General features: G+C 48.6%; 2 protein-coding genes across 11 annotated transcripts in view; both read right to left on the reverse strand.

Moving 5' to 3' along the window:
• The window catches only part of HSD17B14 (hydroxysteroid 17-beta dehydrogenase 14), a 22,718-nt gene extending 14,653 nt beyond the window's left edge, over nt 1-8,065 (reverse strand). Inside the window, exons 1-6 of one of the 2 annotated variants that reach the window (XM_025269470.3) lie at nt 7,932-8,065; nt 7,471-7,608; nt 6,789-6,827; nt 6,517-6,599; nt 5,925-5,991; nt 1,550-1,641 (exon numbers count right to left, since the gene is read on the reverse strand). In XM_025269470.3, coding sequence (XP_025125255.3) covers nt 1,550-1,641; nt 5,925-5,991; nt 6,517-6,599; nt 6,789-6,827; nt 7,471-7,558 — 369 coding nt within the window. In that variant the 5' untranslated portion in view covers nt 7,559-7,608; nt 7,932-8,065. Of the gene's footprint in view, nt 1-1,549; nt 1,642-5,924; nt 5,992-6,516; nt 6,676-6,788; nt 6,828-7,470; nt 7,609-7,931 lie in introns of those variants that run through there. The other variant, XM_025269471.3, reaches the window with a different exon arrangement.
• PLEKHA4 (pleckstrin homology domain containing A4) overlaps nt 8,038-13,132 on the reverse strand; it is a 25,064-nt gene continuing 19,969 nt past the window's right edge. For 7 of the 9 annotated variants that reach the window (XM_025269465.3, XM_025269461.3, XM_044930851.2 and 4 more), the window contains 4 exons: nt 11,231-11,392; nt 9,295-9,353; nt 8,786-8,898; nt 8,038-8,475 (listed from right to left, as the gene is read on the reverse strand). In XM_025269465.3, the coding sequence (XP_025125250.1) occupies nt 8,210-8,475; nt 8,786-8,898; nt 9,295-9,353; nt 11,231-11,392 (600 nt within the window). In that variant the 3' untranslated portion in view covers nt 8,038-8,209. The remainder of the gene's footprint in view (nt 8,476-8,785; nt 8,899-9,294; nt 9,354-11,230; nt 11,393-13,132) is intronic. The other 2 variants (XM_006050913.4, XM_025269466.3) reach the window with 2 other exon arrangements.

Consider the following 13,132-nt stretch of genomic DNA (forward strand, 5'->3'; position numbering starts at 1 on the left):
CACTTTCACTTTTCACTCCAGAAAAGATAAAGAAAAGAAAAAAGTGAGGAGTCGACAGGAAGCAAGAATGGTAGAATATTGATTGTTAGGACTGGGTGATGGGTATGTGGGTTCAGTAATATTAATACAATTCTCTCTGTTTTCATGCGTGCTTGTAAAATGCCACAAGGGAAAGTTTTATAACATAGCATTTACACTTGCCCATCCTTCTTGATCCCCTTACCTCTCTTCACTTTTTGGCACAGCACTTATCACTCCCTGATGTTATATCGTATTTCCCGGCTTACTGTCTGTCTCCTCCATGAGAATGTTGGCTCCCCAGGGTCACAGCTCTTTGTCTGTTTTGTTCCCTGCTGCACGGCCAGTGCTTAGCATGTGTCTGGTGCTAAATAAATGTTTGTTGAATGAGTGAATACAGAAGTATTATGATGGGGAATTCTCTGGTGGTCCAGTGGTTAGGACTCCAAGTTTCCACTGCAGGGGACATGGGTTCAATCCCTGCTTGGGAAAATAAGATCCTGCAAGCTGCTAAGTAGCACCCCCAAAATGTAGTATAATAAAAAATAGAAGTAATCAGCTAATTAAAATTTATTTATTTTATTTACTAATGATGGGGCTCCCTTGGAAGTCCAGTGGTTCACCTTCCAACGCAGGGGGTGAGGGTTTGACCCCTGGTCAGAGAGCTAAGATCCCACATGCCTATCAGCCAAAAAACCAAAACATAAAGCAGAAGCAATACTGCACCAAATTCAATGAAGACTTTTTAAATGGTCTACATCCAAAAAAAAAAAACAAAAAAACAAAAAAAAACACCTTACCAAAAAAGAGAGTTAACTATAATCTTAAAAAATACTTTGATGAAAACAAGCTGTTATCATAGAGAATGAACATATAGGTGTGAAAGTGAAAGTCGCTCAGTTGCGTCCGACTCTTTGTGACCGGGATTCTTCAGGCCAGAATACTGGAGTGGGTAGCCTTTCCCTTCTCCAGGGGATCTTCCCAACCCAGGAATCGAACCGTGGTCTCCTGAATTGCAGGTGGATTCTGTACCAGCTGAGCTACCAGGGAAGCCCCATATATAGGTATAGATGCCGCATAAGCAAGAATGATTGGGAAAGGCCTTTCTGAAGATGTAGTATTTGAACTGAGATGGTAAATAGGAGGCGGTTACAGCAAGCTTCAGAGGAAAGACATACAGGTAGAGGGGGGATGCTCTTTCCTCCAAATAGCTATTCATTGGATGGCAAAGCTGTATCTGTCTATTACTGACTCCTTGTCCCAACCCCTCTCTCCATATCCTTAACATCCCTCACCACACCATGCTGGAAGGTTCTGGAAGGTTCCTAAGAAGACGGGGCTATGTAGCCAACACAGGTAGCTTTGGCTGGATATGGGGATCTGCGGGCATTTCTTTTCTAAGAAGAACGGAGCCCTTCTGGAATAAGATCAAAGCAAGGCACAGAAAACATTTGGCTCTTAGACAAAGTGGGTCTGACAAGCTCAGGGTCAGGAGGTCACCCAGGCCTGGTGGCGGGGACCCCAGCCTCACCTTGGTCAGGGTGTACGTCCCCAGCAGGTTCAGCTCCAGCAGCTGGCGAAAGCCCTGGGCAGAGGTCTCCTCCGGCCACTGTGGAGGTGGGTCTAAGGGTCGGGTGAGAGAGAGATGAGAGGATGAGGGAACAGTGAAGACAGGAGAACAGGGAAGGGAAACAGGCATGGGGGGCAGAGGGCTGGGGGGAGGAGCGTGAGGGGTGGCAGACGAGAGGGTCAGGCGTCATGAAGAGGAAAGGAGGCTGCATAATGGTTACTAAAAAAATAAGCAGTCCAGCTGGGTTAAGAAGATGGAGTTTAGGATTTCCCTGGTGGGCTGGTGGCTAAGAATCCACCTGCCAGTGCAGAGCACATGGGTTCGATCCCTGGCCCAGGAAGATTCCACATGCCCCGGGGCAACCAAGCCCGCGTGCCGCAGCTACGGAGCCCAGGCTGCACCTGTTGAAACCCCTGTGCCTAGAGCCTGTGCTTCACAAGAGAAGCCACCTCCTCACTAGTTGCCAGCACCTCGACTAGAGAACAGACCCCTACTTTCCGAAACTAGAGAAAGCCCTCGCGCAGCAACAAAGACACAGCACTGCCAACAAAAAATAATTAAAAAAAATATTAAGATGTGGTTTATATGTACAAATGGAGTATTACTCAGGCTTAAAAAAGGAAATACTGCCATTTGCAGCAACCTAGAGAATATTATGCTTAGTGAAATAAGTCAGATGGAGAAAGACAAATGCTGTATGATATCACTTTTATGTGGAATCTAACAAATAACATAAATAAATGTATTAATATATGCAAAATGGAAACAGACTCAGATATCGAAAACAAACTTGTGGTTACCAAAGGGGTAAAGGAAGGAGGGAGGAAAATTTGGGGGTATACAAGATGAAAAAACAAAATCAGAAAACCAGGGGTATGCAAACTCCTACAGATACAAACTACTATGTATAAAATAGATAAGCAACAAGGATAGACTCTATAGCACAGGGAATTGTAGCCATTATCTTGAAATAACCCAGGATGGAATATAGTCTGTAAAAACACTGAGTCACTATGCTGCAAACCTGAAGCGAACATAATACTGTAAATCAACTATACATCAATTAAAAAATTTAAAAGAAGCAGCAAAAGAGAAAAAAAAAAAAACTTGAAAGCAATCACAGGGCCAGAAAACCTGGGTTCAAACTTCAACCCTGCCATCTCTTAGCTGTGTGACCTTAGGCAAGTCACTTTGCTTCTCTGCGCCTGTTTGCTCATTTGCAAAAATGAGGGTAACACCTCATTCTCAGAATTTTCACAAGTCAATATTTGTGCCTGACACCTAGTACAATAAATGTGTTTGTTAAATCAATAGAACTGAGTAGATAGTAGAGGGGCAGAAAAATCAACATTCAGAAGAAAAGAGGCAGGAAAGATACGCACAAGAACAGGAAAATTAAAAAAAAAAACTGGGAAAAATGGACCCCAAACCTTCCAAAGGCTTTAGGAGTCAAAGTGGATGAAGAGGGTCTTCCCTGGTGGTCCAGTGACTAAAGATCCCACACTCCCAATGCTAGGGTTCAGTCCCTGGTCAGGGAACTGGATCCCACATGTGGCAGCTAAGACCTAGCACAGCCAAATAAATAAATATATTATAAAAGTGGATGAAAGGAAAGAGAGATGGGAAACAAGATGATGGACAATTAAGGAAATGTTGGGTATTCCTCCCAGAGACCCAGGGCTTATGGATTTGTTTCTTTCAAAAAACAGTTCAGCTTCAGAGAATCTATCCCAGATCCTATATCCAAAACCAACCCTTCCATTCTCTAAGCCCTCAATCAGCTTTATTTTTCTTCAAGGCCATTATCACTACTGGATATGCTAATATATACAACCAATTCTCATTCTTCGAGGCAATTATAGTCCACAAAGTCACAGAAAACACTGAAATAGTGAATAGTGACCCCACTGCTTCTAAGGGGAAATACGTATATATAATATTACATTATAACATATACATACTATGGACTGAATGCTTATGTCCTCCCCCAGATTTCATACATTCAACTCCTAACTTCAGGGCTTCCCTGGTGGCTTAGTGGTGAAGAATCCACCTGCCAATGCAGGAGACATGGGTTTGATCCCTGATCCAGGAAGATCCCACACGTAGCAGAGCAACTAAGCCCTACCACTGAGCCTGCGCTCTAGAGCCCGGGAGCCACAACTACTGAAGCCCACTCGCTCTAGAGCCTGTGCTCCACAACAAGAGAAGGCATCGCAATGAGAACCTTGAGCACTGCACTTAGAAAGTAGCCCCCAGTCTCTGAAACTAGAGAAAAATCCGTGCATCAACAAAGACCCAGCATAGCCAATATATATATATAAACTGTTACAAGAAAAAAACCCCTAACTTTCAATAAGATGGTATTTGGAGGTGGGGGTCTGTGGGAGTTAAGTCATGAGGATGGAGCCCTCTTGAATGGGAATAGTGCCCTCATAAAAGAGACCCCAGTGAGGTCCTTTGTTCCTTCCACCTTGAGTGGAAGCCTCACCAGACACCAAATCTGCCTCTGACTTGATCTTGGACTTCCCAGCCTCCAGAAATAAATGTTCATTGTTTAAGTCACTGAGTCCATGGTATTTCTATTATAGCAGCATGAGCAGACTAAGACAGAACATATTGTGTTATGTGTATAATGAACATCGTGCTCCTGCTCAGTCGCAACAGTCATGTCCAACTCTTTGGGATCCCATGGACTGTAGCCCACTGGCTCCTCTGCCCATGGGATTCTCCAGGCAAGAACACTGGAGTGGGTTGCCACGCCTTCCTCCAGGGGATCCTCCGGACCCAAGATTGAACCTGAATCTCTTGCTTCTCCTGCACTGCATTACCGCTGAGCCACAGGGGAAGCCCATATATGCACATATGTATATGTGTACAACTATATGTTTCTCTAACATAGATTATAATCTTAAATCCTAAAAATAACTCGGACTGGTGGACTCATTTATTTTGCAAATAAAGCAATGGAGACTCAGGAATGTAGCTGACTTGCCTGGGGCTGCCCCACTCCAGGTACCAGAGTTAGGATTCAAGCCTGTCCAACTAGCCCCAGGGAGGCTTACAAGACACTGCCCTCTTCTGTCTCCACCTCTGGGCATCTCTTTATTTGAAAGCTGAACTCAGAGGGCAGAGCATCATCTTCTTTGACCTTAGCTGGGAACACGTGCTGCTGGTGACTCAAACTTTTGCCTCTCTGAACTTGTCCGCAAATACCCAGAAAGCACAGTGGGATTCTGAGGTTAGAACCCACACCCCCACCAAGTAGGTGAGTTCGCAAATACGGAATCTGTGAATAAATGAGTATTAACTATATCTGTCTTTTATTGTCTATTTCTTTACTTTACAATATGAATCCCATGAGGACAGGAAGTGAAAGTCGCTCAGTCGTGTCTGATTCTTTGCGACCCCATGGACTATACAGTCCATGGAATTCTCCAGGCTAGAATACTGGAGTGGGTACCCTTTCCCTTCTCCAGGGGAATCTTCCCAACACAGGGATCAAACCCAGGTCTCCTGCATTGCAGGCAGATTCTTTACCAACTGAGCTATGAAGACAGGAAAGTTTGGTGGATTTTGCTCACTGCTAAATCTCCAGTCCCTAGGACAGAAGGTGGAATATAAGCTAAAGCTAAGCTAAGTCGCTTCAGTCGTATCCGACTCTGTGCGACCCCATAGACAGCAGCCCGCCAGGCTCCCCCATCCGTGGAGTATAGTAGATGCTCAATAAATATCTGCCGAATGGATCAAGCACACGGAGAGAAAGGAGTCACTAGTATCTCTTTAAATCCTTACAACAAGAGGAGAGTGCAGCCCAGAGAGAGTAAGTCAATTGCTCAACGTGCCCAGCCAAGAAGAAAGGCTTCTTTCTACCATGGTGTGCGATCCCAGTCCAATCAGCTCGCCTCTCTGAGTCTCAGTGTAGCAATGTGAGGCCTTGTTATAAAGGGTAGTCATTAACTGGATGGCAATTTCTCTTCAAAGCCTCCACACCAAGCCCTATAAACCATGTGTGGAGAATACGTCTTCCCAGTCATGGAAAAAGAGAAGGGCCATCAGGCTTGCTTCCTAGATAAGAAACAGGCTACAAGATGGAAGTTATTCATCCAAGACAGTTCCCATAATTATGAGGCTGAGCAGTTACACTGTTCAGTACAATGACCCTATAACGATGATGAGAATGGTCATTTTCATTTTAGAAATGTAGAAACGGATGCAGAAAGGACTAAGGGCACAGGCCTGGGGGCACACAGCAGGGGTAGAGCCAGGCTTGGGGTGAGAAGCCAGGAGGTGGGTTGACACCACTGGGGAAAGGCCCTCAGGCCTCACGACTCACGGTAGCCAGCGTTGTTGACTATGCAATCCAGGCGGCCAAAACGGCGGATGGTCTCAGAAACGAGGGTCTGGGGAGAGAGAGATCTTGTGAGTGAGCGGTGCTGGCACCAGGTCTTATAGAGCCAGGCGTCCCAAAGGCGAGGTGGGGACAGGAGTCACAGTTGAGGGGCTGGAGCCCAGCGGACTGGTGACATTCGCACTGCGGTCACTACCCTAGAGACCTGGGACTGGGGACAGATGTCGGAGATACTGACTAGACGGAAGGAATGGAACGTGAGGAAAGAGAAAAGAATCTTGCAGAACGAGACCCCCTGTGAGGAATGTATTTATCCCAATCCACGTGAGAGCTGTGATAGAGCCTTGAAAGAGTGGGAGGCAAAAGCAAATCCTCCCAGGAAACAAAAGCTGGTCAGTACAGTTAGGGAAAGCCTTGAAGTGATACTGAGCTGAACGGTACAATAAAGCCAGGAGAACGGGGAAAGGCAGAGGGAACGCCATGTGCAAGAGCCCTCGGGGCGGCCAGGGGAGCGGGGGTCGTGGGGAGAGAGAACCAATTGGACATGGCGGGTAGTAGAGACAGAAAATACGCTCACCCTCACATCTTCCTCCCGAGTCACGTCACAGAGCAGAAAGACAGTGCCAGGAAGCTCTCGCTCCACCGCCCTGCCCCTGGCCTCTGCAGGAAGAGAAGGGCTGGGGGTCTGGACTTCAAAGTCTGAGGGAGGACGGGGCTGGGGGGCCGGATCCTGGGTCTGAAGGAGGAGGGAGCCAGGGGTTTGGACTCCTGGGTCTACCAGAAGAGGGGTCTAGGGGCCTGGACCCCTCCTGGAGGGTTGGGGATGAGGACTGAGGGACGCTCACTCACCATCTTTGTCACAGATAACCACTTGTGCACCACTTTCCACTGAGAATAGGAAAAGAAGAGGTTACCCTAGCAAAGACCTTGGCGAAGGCCTCTGCTGCCCTCTAGTGGCCACTTATGGTGGGTGGGGCCCGTCTCCCACTCGGCTCCCCTCGTGACCCCAAAGTCTCATGATGACTCCCTAGGACAGAGGGCAGTAGTTTTGACAGATACTCTTCTGGGTTACTCTAGGTGCCTGCTGGGGCTCCTGAGCCTGCCTTCCTGGGTCCCAGAGTAAACCCGAAATCTGCAAGAGACATCGTCCCCCAAACCGCCTGTTTGCAGAGACAGCTGAGACCACAGAAACGGCGTTTGGAAATCTGCTAAAATCTCAGGCCCTAGGTAACCACTGCCTACCTTTTCGTTCACTTTGCAAACCGGATCTTGTAAGATAAGAATCTAGACTCCAGTATGCTACTGCTAAGTCACTTCAGTCGTGTCCGACTCTGTGTGACCCCAGAGACGGCAGCCTACCAGGCTCCCCCGTCCCTGGGATTCTCCAGGCAAGAACACTGGAGTGGGTTGCCATTTCCTTCTCCAAGACTCCAGTATAGGACCTACTTTTTCTCACACCCATTAGATTAGCCCTCGGGGGTCCCTCCTCTCCCAGATTCCCAATATTTAGAGCCAGCCAGACCCCATTTACCGAAAGCTCGAACGATCCCGGCTCCTATGCCGCGGCCGCCGCCGGTCACGATGACCACCTTCCCAGCATAGCGCGTTCCCATTGCCATTCCGCCAGACACCGCCTCTCCTCTGTCAGTCACTCCGGGCTTCTATCCACCTCCAAAGTCGGGTGAGGTAGTGGGGTCGAATCGTAAATAGGGGCCGGATACTGGAAGCCCGGCCCTGAGGGTGGGGGTGGGGGGCGTTGCCAGGAAAGCCAGAAGCCTAGAAGCCTGGTCCCTCCCTCAGATCCAAGAGTCTGGATGCCCAGACCTTCTTCCCTCAAATTCAGGATTCCTGGCATCCGGCCGCCCTCTGCCCTCGGACCTAAAAATCCAGGTCCCTCGTGTTCCTTCAGACGCAAGAATCCAGGTCCCCATCCCCCTCTTCCCTCAGACCCAGTACTCCGGACCCTGAGATTTCCTCCTTCCTCAGACCTACAAGTCCAAGGTCCCGGTCCCCTCCTCCTTTGCGACCCAGAAATCCACGACCCCAGCTCTACACCCACTCAGAGACACCAGGGTCACAACCTCAAACAGACAAAAAGTTATTGACTAAAAAGTTCAAAGTTTTAATCCAAATTTGGACAAGTGCTGGGAAAAGCAAACTTTGGCCACAGAAACCATTTCTAGGTCACGGGAGGCGAGAGGCTCCAGATCTTCAGGTGGTCCCGCCAGGCCACGCCCTCACGCTCTGATTGGCTGCCACGTCTGGGCGGGTCAGAAGCTGGACTGCAGCAGGGTGACTCTCAGAGGCCACGCCCCCTCGTCGGGGGTCAGGGCGGAGGGGGCGGGCTCGGAATCCCAGGTCTGCTCCCAGGAGGCGGGGCCTGCGCCGCGCCCACTACCTCTGGGGGAGAAACCCGCGGAGCAGGAATTGGCTGTTGGAGGAGATTTTCGGGGTGAGGACGCCTGGGGCGTGGGATCTGACGGAGGCGGCGGCGCAGGGGGAAGAGGGTCCCCTCGATAGTCCAAATTTCCACCTGGTGAGGACGGATGGGGAATGAGAATGGCAAACTCAGGAATCCCGAAGTCCAGCCACCGCCCCACGCCCCCAGGCCTTTCCTCTCAAACCGGCCTCCCTGGCCCCTGCTCTCCCAGACTCAGCACTCCTGCACCCCAGCCCCCTCCTGCCTGGAATCTAGCACTACCAAGCCCTGTCCAGGTCTTCTCTCATCAAGACAAAGGATTCCCAGGGGCCCTCAGACCCCTCCCCATCACGACCTGAGATTCCAGACCTCCGACCCCTCCTCATCCCTAAAACCTAGGAGTCCTAAGTCCCCAGCTCATTCTCACCTGTCATCATTCCCCGCCACTGCGATGCCTCAGCGGCCAGTGCTTGAGAGAGGCTGAGGACTCGCTCCCGGTGCCCTTCGGATGTCAGCAAATAAGGGGTGGTGTTCCTTGGACTAGAAAGAAAGAGTTTGGCGAAAACTTCAATTAGCCAGTACAGTAAAGGGTACAGTGCCGCGCGTGTCCTTCTGGGAGTTGTAGTCCCTAGCACGTGTCTCTAAAGGATTTTAAACGTGGAGCGACCCTCTTTTTTAGAAGCCCGCGTGCATTGTGGGATTTGTAGTCCAGTTGCCCGAAAATTTCTCCGATTTCCTGACACGGGGGCGGAGTTTGCTATAGAACAAGGAACTGCAGTTCTCCCCGCGAACTAGGTTTTCTGATTCCCCAAGAACTCAAGCGACTCGAAAAGATTCTGAGATCTGTACTTTAGTACTCAAGAGACATTAACAGTAATACTACTCCCCTTCTATTTTTTATTTCCCTCTTTGTTGCCTCGATCTCCAATTCCTTACCTGCTCCAGGACCCCGAACTTCTGAGCCATTTCTGGGCTCCTGAGTGTCCCAAGACAGGCTGCAAAGGAATGGGGGCGTTAGAACTCCACACCCTGGAAGTTCCCATGTTGTCATTTTGAGGGTGAAGGGGCTCAGAGGATAAAATTGCCCCAAAGACACTGCTAATTCTTAACTTTACCTGAACTCGTGGGAAAGAGGACAGAGTTTGGAAAATCACCACCCCCCAACCACTTCCCCACGCCTTTTTGCATTCTGGTAAACAGCTTCATATGACTTAGATAAGCCTGATGATGTGAAATTGATATTTTAAGACAGGACAGGAAAATTAAAGATCAAAGTCTCTCTGTGTGCTTGTTTGGGGCTCCTCCATCCCTAATGTGCAGTATGCACCAGGATTACACATTTGCCAGAGCTCCTCAGAGTTGGCAGTGCTTGCTCTGTTCCGAAGATCATTTCTTTTTTCCCTTTCTTCTGACACTACCAATGTAACTTCTTAAAAGAATAGCTTCTTTCACAGTCTGCAGAGGATCACAGTAACTTGCTGCTGGCTTTGCATGTGCTTCCCTAGACTATGTATCCTTGGTGAACTTTAGGTAAAATATCACTATGTTATTTTGCTTCTTTGTTTTAACTTGTCTGGCTGCATCAACTCTTAGTTGTGGCACTTGGGATCTTAGCTGCATCATGTGGGATCTTTTGTCACAGTGCATGGGGCTTCCCTGGTGGCTCAGTGGTAAAGAATCTGCCTGCTAATGCAGGAGACTTACTTGCTCAACAGAGATGTGGGTTCCATCCCTGGGTCAGGAAGACTGCCTGGAAGGCTATAGTCCATGGGGTTGCAAAAGAGTCATACATGACTCAGCGACTAAACAACAGATTCTGTAGTTGTGGCGCACAGGCTTAGTTGCCCAGAGACATGTGGGATCTTAGTTCCCAGACCAGGTATCAAACCCTCGTCCCCCGCACTGCAAGGCAAATTCTTAACCACTGGACTGCCAGGAAAGTCCTGTCAGTATGTCATTTTGATGTTCGATCTTTTGTCTGGAAAACAGATACGAGTGTGCCTCTTGACTTCTAACAGATGGTGAAACAGTTCTCAGAATTTTCTGAGTCTCTCTCCAAAGTTCTAATCCTGTTTGGCTCAAATAAAAGTCTCCTTTTTTCTTGTTAACTTGATTTTAATAGAATTTTCATCGACAAGATTCACAGATGAGCCCCCTGTGACGAGGCCAGAAACAGACCCTCCAAATTCACATTCCTTTTGTCATAAATGATTAATGAAGCTTTTTGCCCCCAAAAAACTAGCTAGACATAGAGATCAATGTTTGATACTCAGCAGACTTGAGATGCCCCCCATTTACAAAAACAATCACAACCACAAAATAACCCCACTTGTCTAATTCCTTCCTAGACGAGTCTTAAGATGAAACTATCCATGGGGAATTCCCTGGTGGTCCAGTAGGCAGGGCTCCATGCTCCCACGGCCAAGTCCTCAAACATGGACTGAACCCAAGCCCTAAAATCCCACAAGCTGTGCAGTGGCACAGCCCAAAACAAAAAACAAGTGAAAAAACCATCCTGCCCAGACACTTTGATCTTCAGATTGGCAGTATGATCTCCATGGCAATAGAGTAAATACATTTTTTTTCTTTGCCTTTGACAGCATAGTAACTGAACAGGAAAACTTAGCTTCCAATCCAGCTCTAAAACCCACTCCTCCCAGAGGAGTGAGAATGCTGGTGAGGATGGAGATGTTGCCTCTGGCCCATCCTGTTCTCCACTGATAAGGGAGACAGGATGCTGAATTCAAAACAGGTACAAGTAAACCTGATATAAAGGAAGGAAAAAATCCCCATTTTACAGAGAGGAAAACTGAGGCTCCAACCAGGAAGAGAACCCACTGCCGCTTCACTGACCCACCCCCGTTTCCCTCACTTTTTGTTCCACATCAGGCTGGCGTCTGGCTGGGGACAGTGTCCTCCCCAGGGTGAGGAGCCGGGGGGAGGCTGGGCGAGGGAGAGGCAGTCCACACTCTTGATTTCTTCGGATTCTCTCCAACTGCTCCTGAGCACTCATCCGGGGTCGGGCCAGGGGGACCTGGGGAGATGAGAAACATCTAGAGGTTCCAACCATGGCCTCTGTTTTCTCTCTTCCCTGAACCTCTCAGCCTCCTGTGTCTTGGGCTTCCCTCAAAGCTCAGTTGGTAAAGAATCCGCCTGCAATGCAGGAGACCCTGGTTCGATTCCTGGGTCCAGAAGATCCCCTGGAGAAGGGATAGGCAACCCACTCCAGTATTCTTGGGCTTCCCTTGTGGCTCAGCTGGTAAAGAATCCACCTGCAATGCGGGAGACCTGTGTTCGATCCCTGGAGAAAGGAAAGGCTACCCACTCCAGTATTCTGGCCTGGAGAATTCCTGTGTCTTGCCCTTCCCAGTAAGTTCAGCCCTGGATCTTGAGGACTTATTTCTACACCTGGAGCCCAGGCTGACCCTCTGCTGGATATGCTCAAGTCCTTCCATATCCCACAAGGCTCTCAGGACAAAGGTGTTACACTTCCTGTGTGACTGGTTGCTACCCACCCACCTGTCTAGCCTCAAGCCCATCAGCTGCCCTATTGGAACCTGTAGTGCCAGCCTGATCAACACCCACTCTTCTCTGGACATAACAAGTCTCTTGGAAGTAGTAGTCGGGACTCTGGTTTGTTCATGATTTAAAAAAAAAAAATAATAAGTCTGGTTTCAATCAGCTTTGAAAACATTAACATGAAGGATGAGATTTATTGTGTAACTAAGATCATTAAGAAGATCATTTGGGGTTTGCCTAAGGGAGGACTTGACAAGTTCTTTAGTGCCCTCAAAACCAGAGGGAAGAGACACACAGGGAGACTGTCCTGTGATAATTATGGTTATCTGCCACAAGCCAGGGAACTTTGTCTGAAGCTTCCAGAAGTATGATCCTGACAACACTTTGATCTTGGGCTTAGAGCCTTAGGAACTCAAAACATGAGAGGACGGGGATTAACGGAAGGAGAACTTGAAATCTGGAACATTCTCAATCTATCTGCTTTGCAAGGAAGCTTGCTCTGAAGAGAATGCCAAGGGTGTGGCCGGAAAACCATTTGCTAAGAGATCAGGCATGTGATGTGTGAGTCCAGTAAACCAGCTCAGCAGAAAAGCTGCCCAGTCAAAATGAAGGAGACAGAGACGGGATAAAATGAAGGAAGGCTGTTGGACATCTGGGATGCTCTGAGCAGGAAAGGGGCCAATAGAGCAGCAAACATGTGTTATCCTTCAGGAAAGGGGGTAATTTGGACACAGAAGTGAACCCAGAGAGAAAGCCACGTGATAGCGAAGTCATGATGCCGCAAGCCGAGGAAGTGATCCTTCCCTAGCGCCTTCAGAAGGCGCGTGGCCCTGTGGACACCTAGATTTCAGGCTTCTAGCCTACAGAACTGCAAGACAATACATTTATTGTTTAAGCAAAAAACAAAGGGAAGGTGGGTGGGGATAGAACTCTTGACTGCAGTCTCCAGTTAGAAAATTCTAGGCAGACAGCTTGGATCTGTTGCTTATTGTAGGACCAATCACTGCAGTTTACTCGCTTTGATTTGATCGATCCTGGGTCACACGCCCCCCCTGGAAATTGGCCCTATGGTTTTTGTTTCTTCCTGTCGAGCCGTGGGGCTTGTGGGATCTCTGTTCCCAAGGATTGAATTTGCGCCTCTGCAGTGAAAGCCCAGAGTGTTAAGCACAGGACCACCAGGGAGTTCCCTGGCCCTGTATCACCTACTTCTTCACAACAGGCTAGACTGCTGACCCGAAAGTCTCCGCCAGGGGCA

This window comes from Bubalus bubalis, chromosome 18 (assembly GCF_019923935.1).
Source record: "Bubalus bubalis isolate 160015118507 breed Murrah chromosome 18, NDDB_SH_1, whole genome shotgun sequence".
NCBI lineage: Eukaryota > Metazoa > Chordata > Mammalia > Artiodactyla > Bovidae > Bubalus > Bubalus bubalis.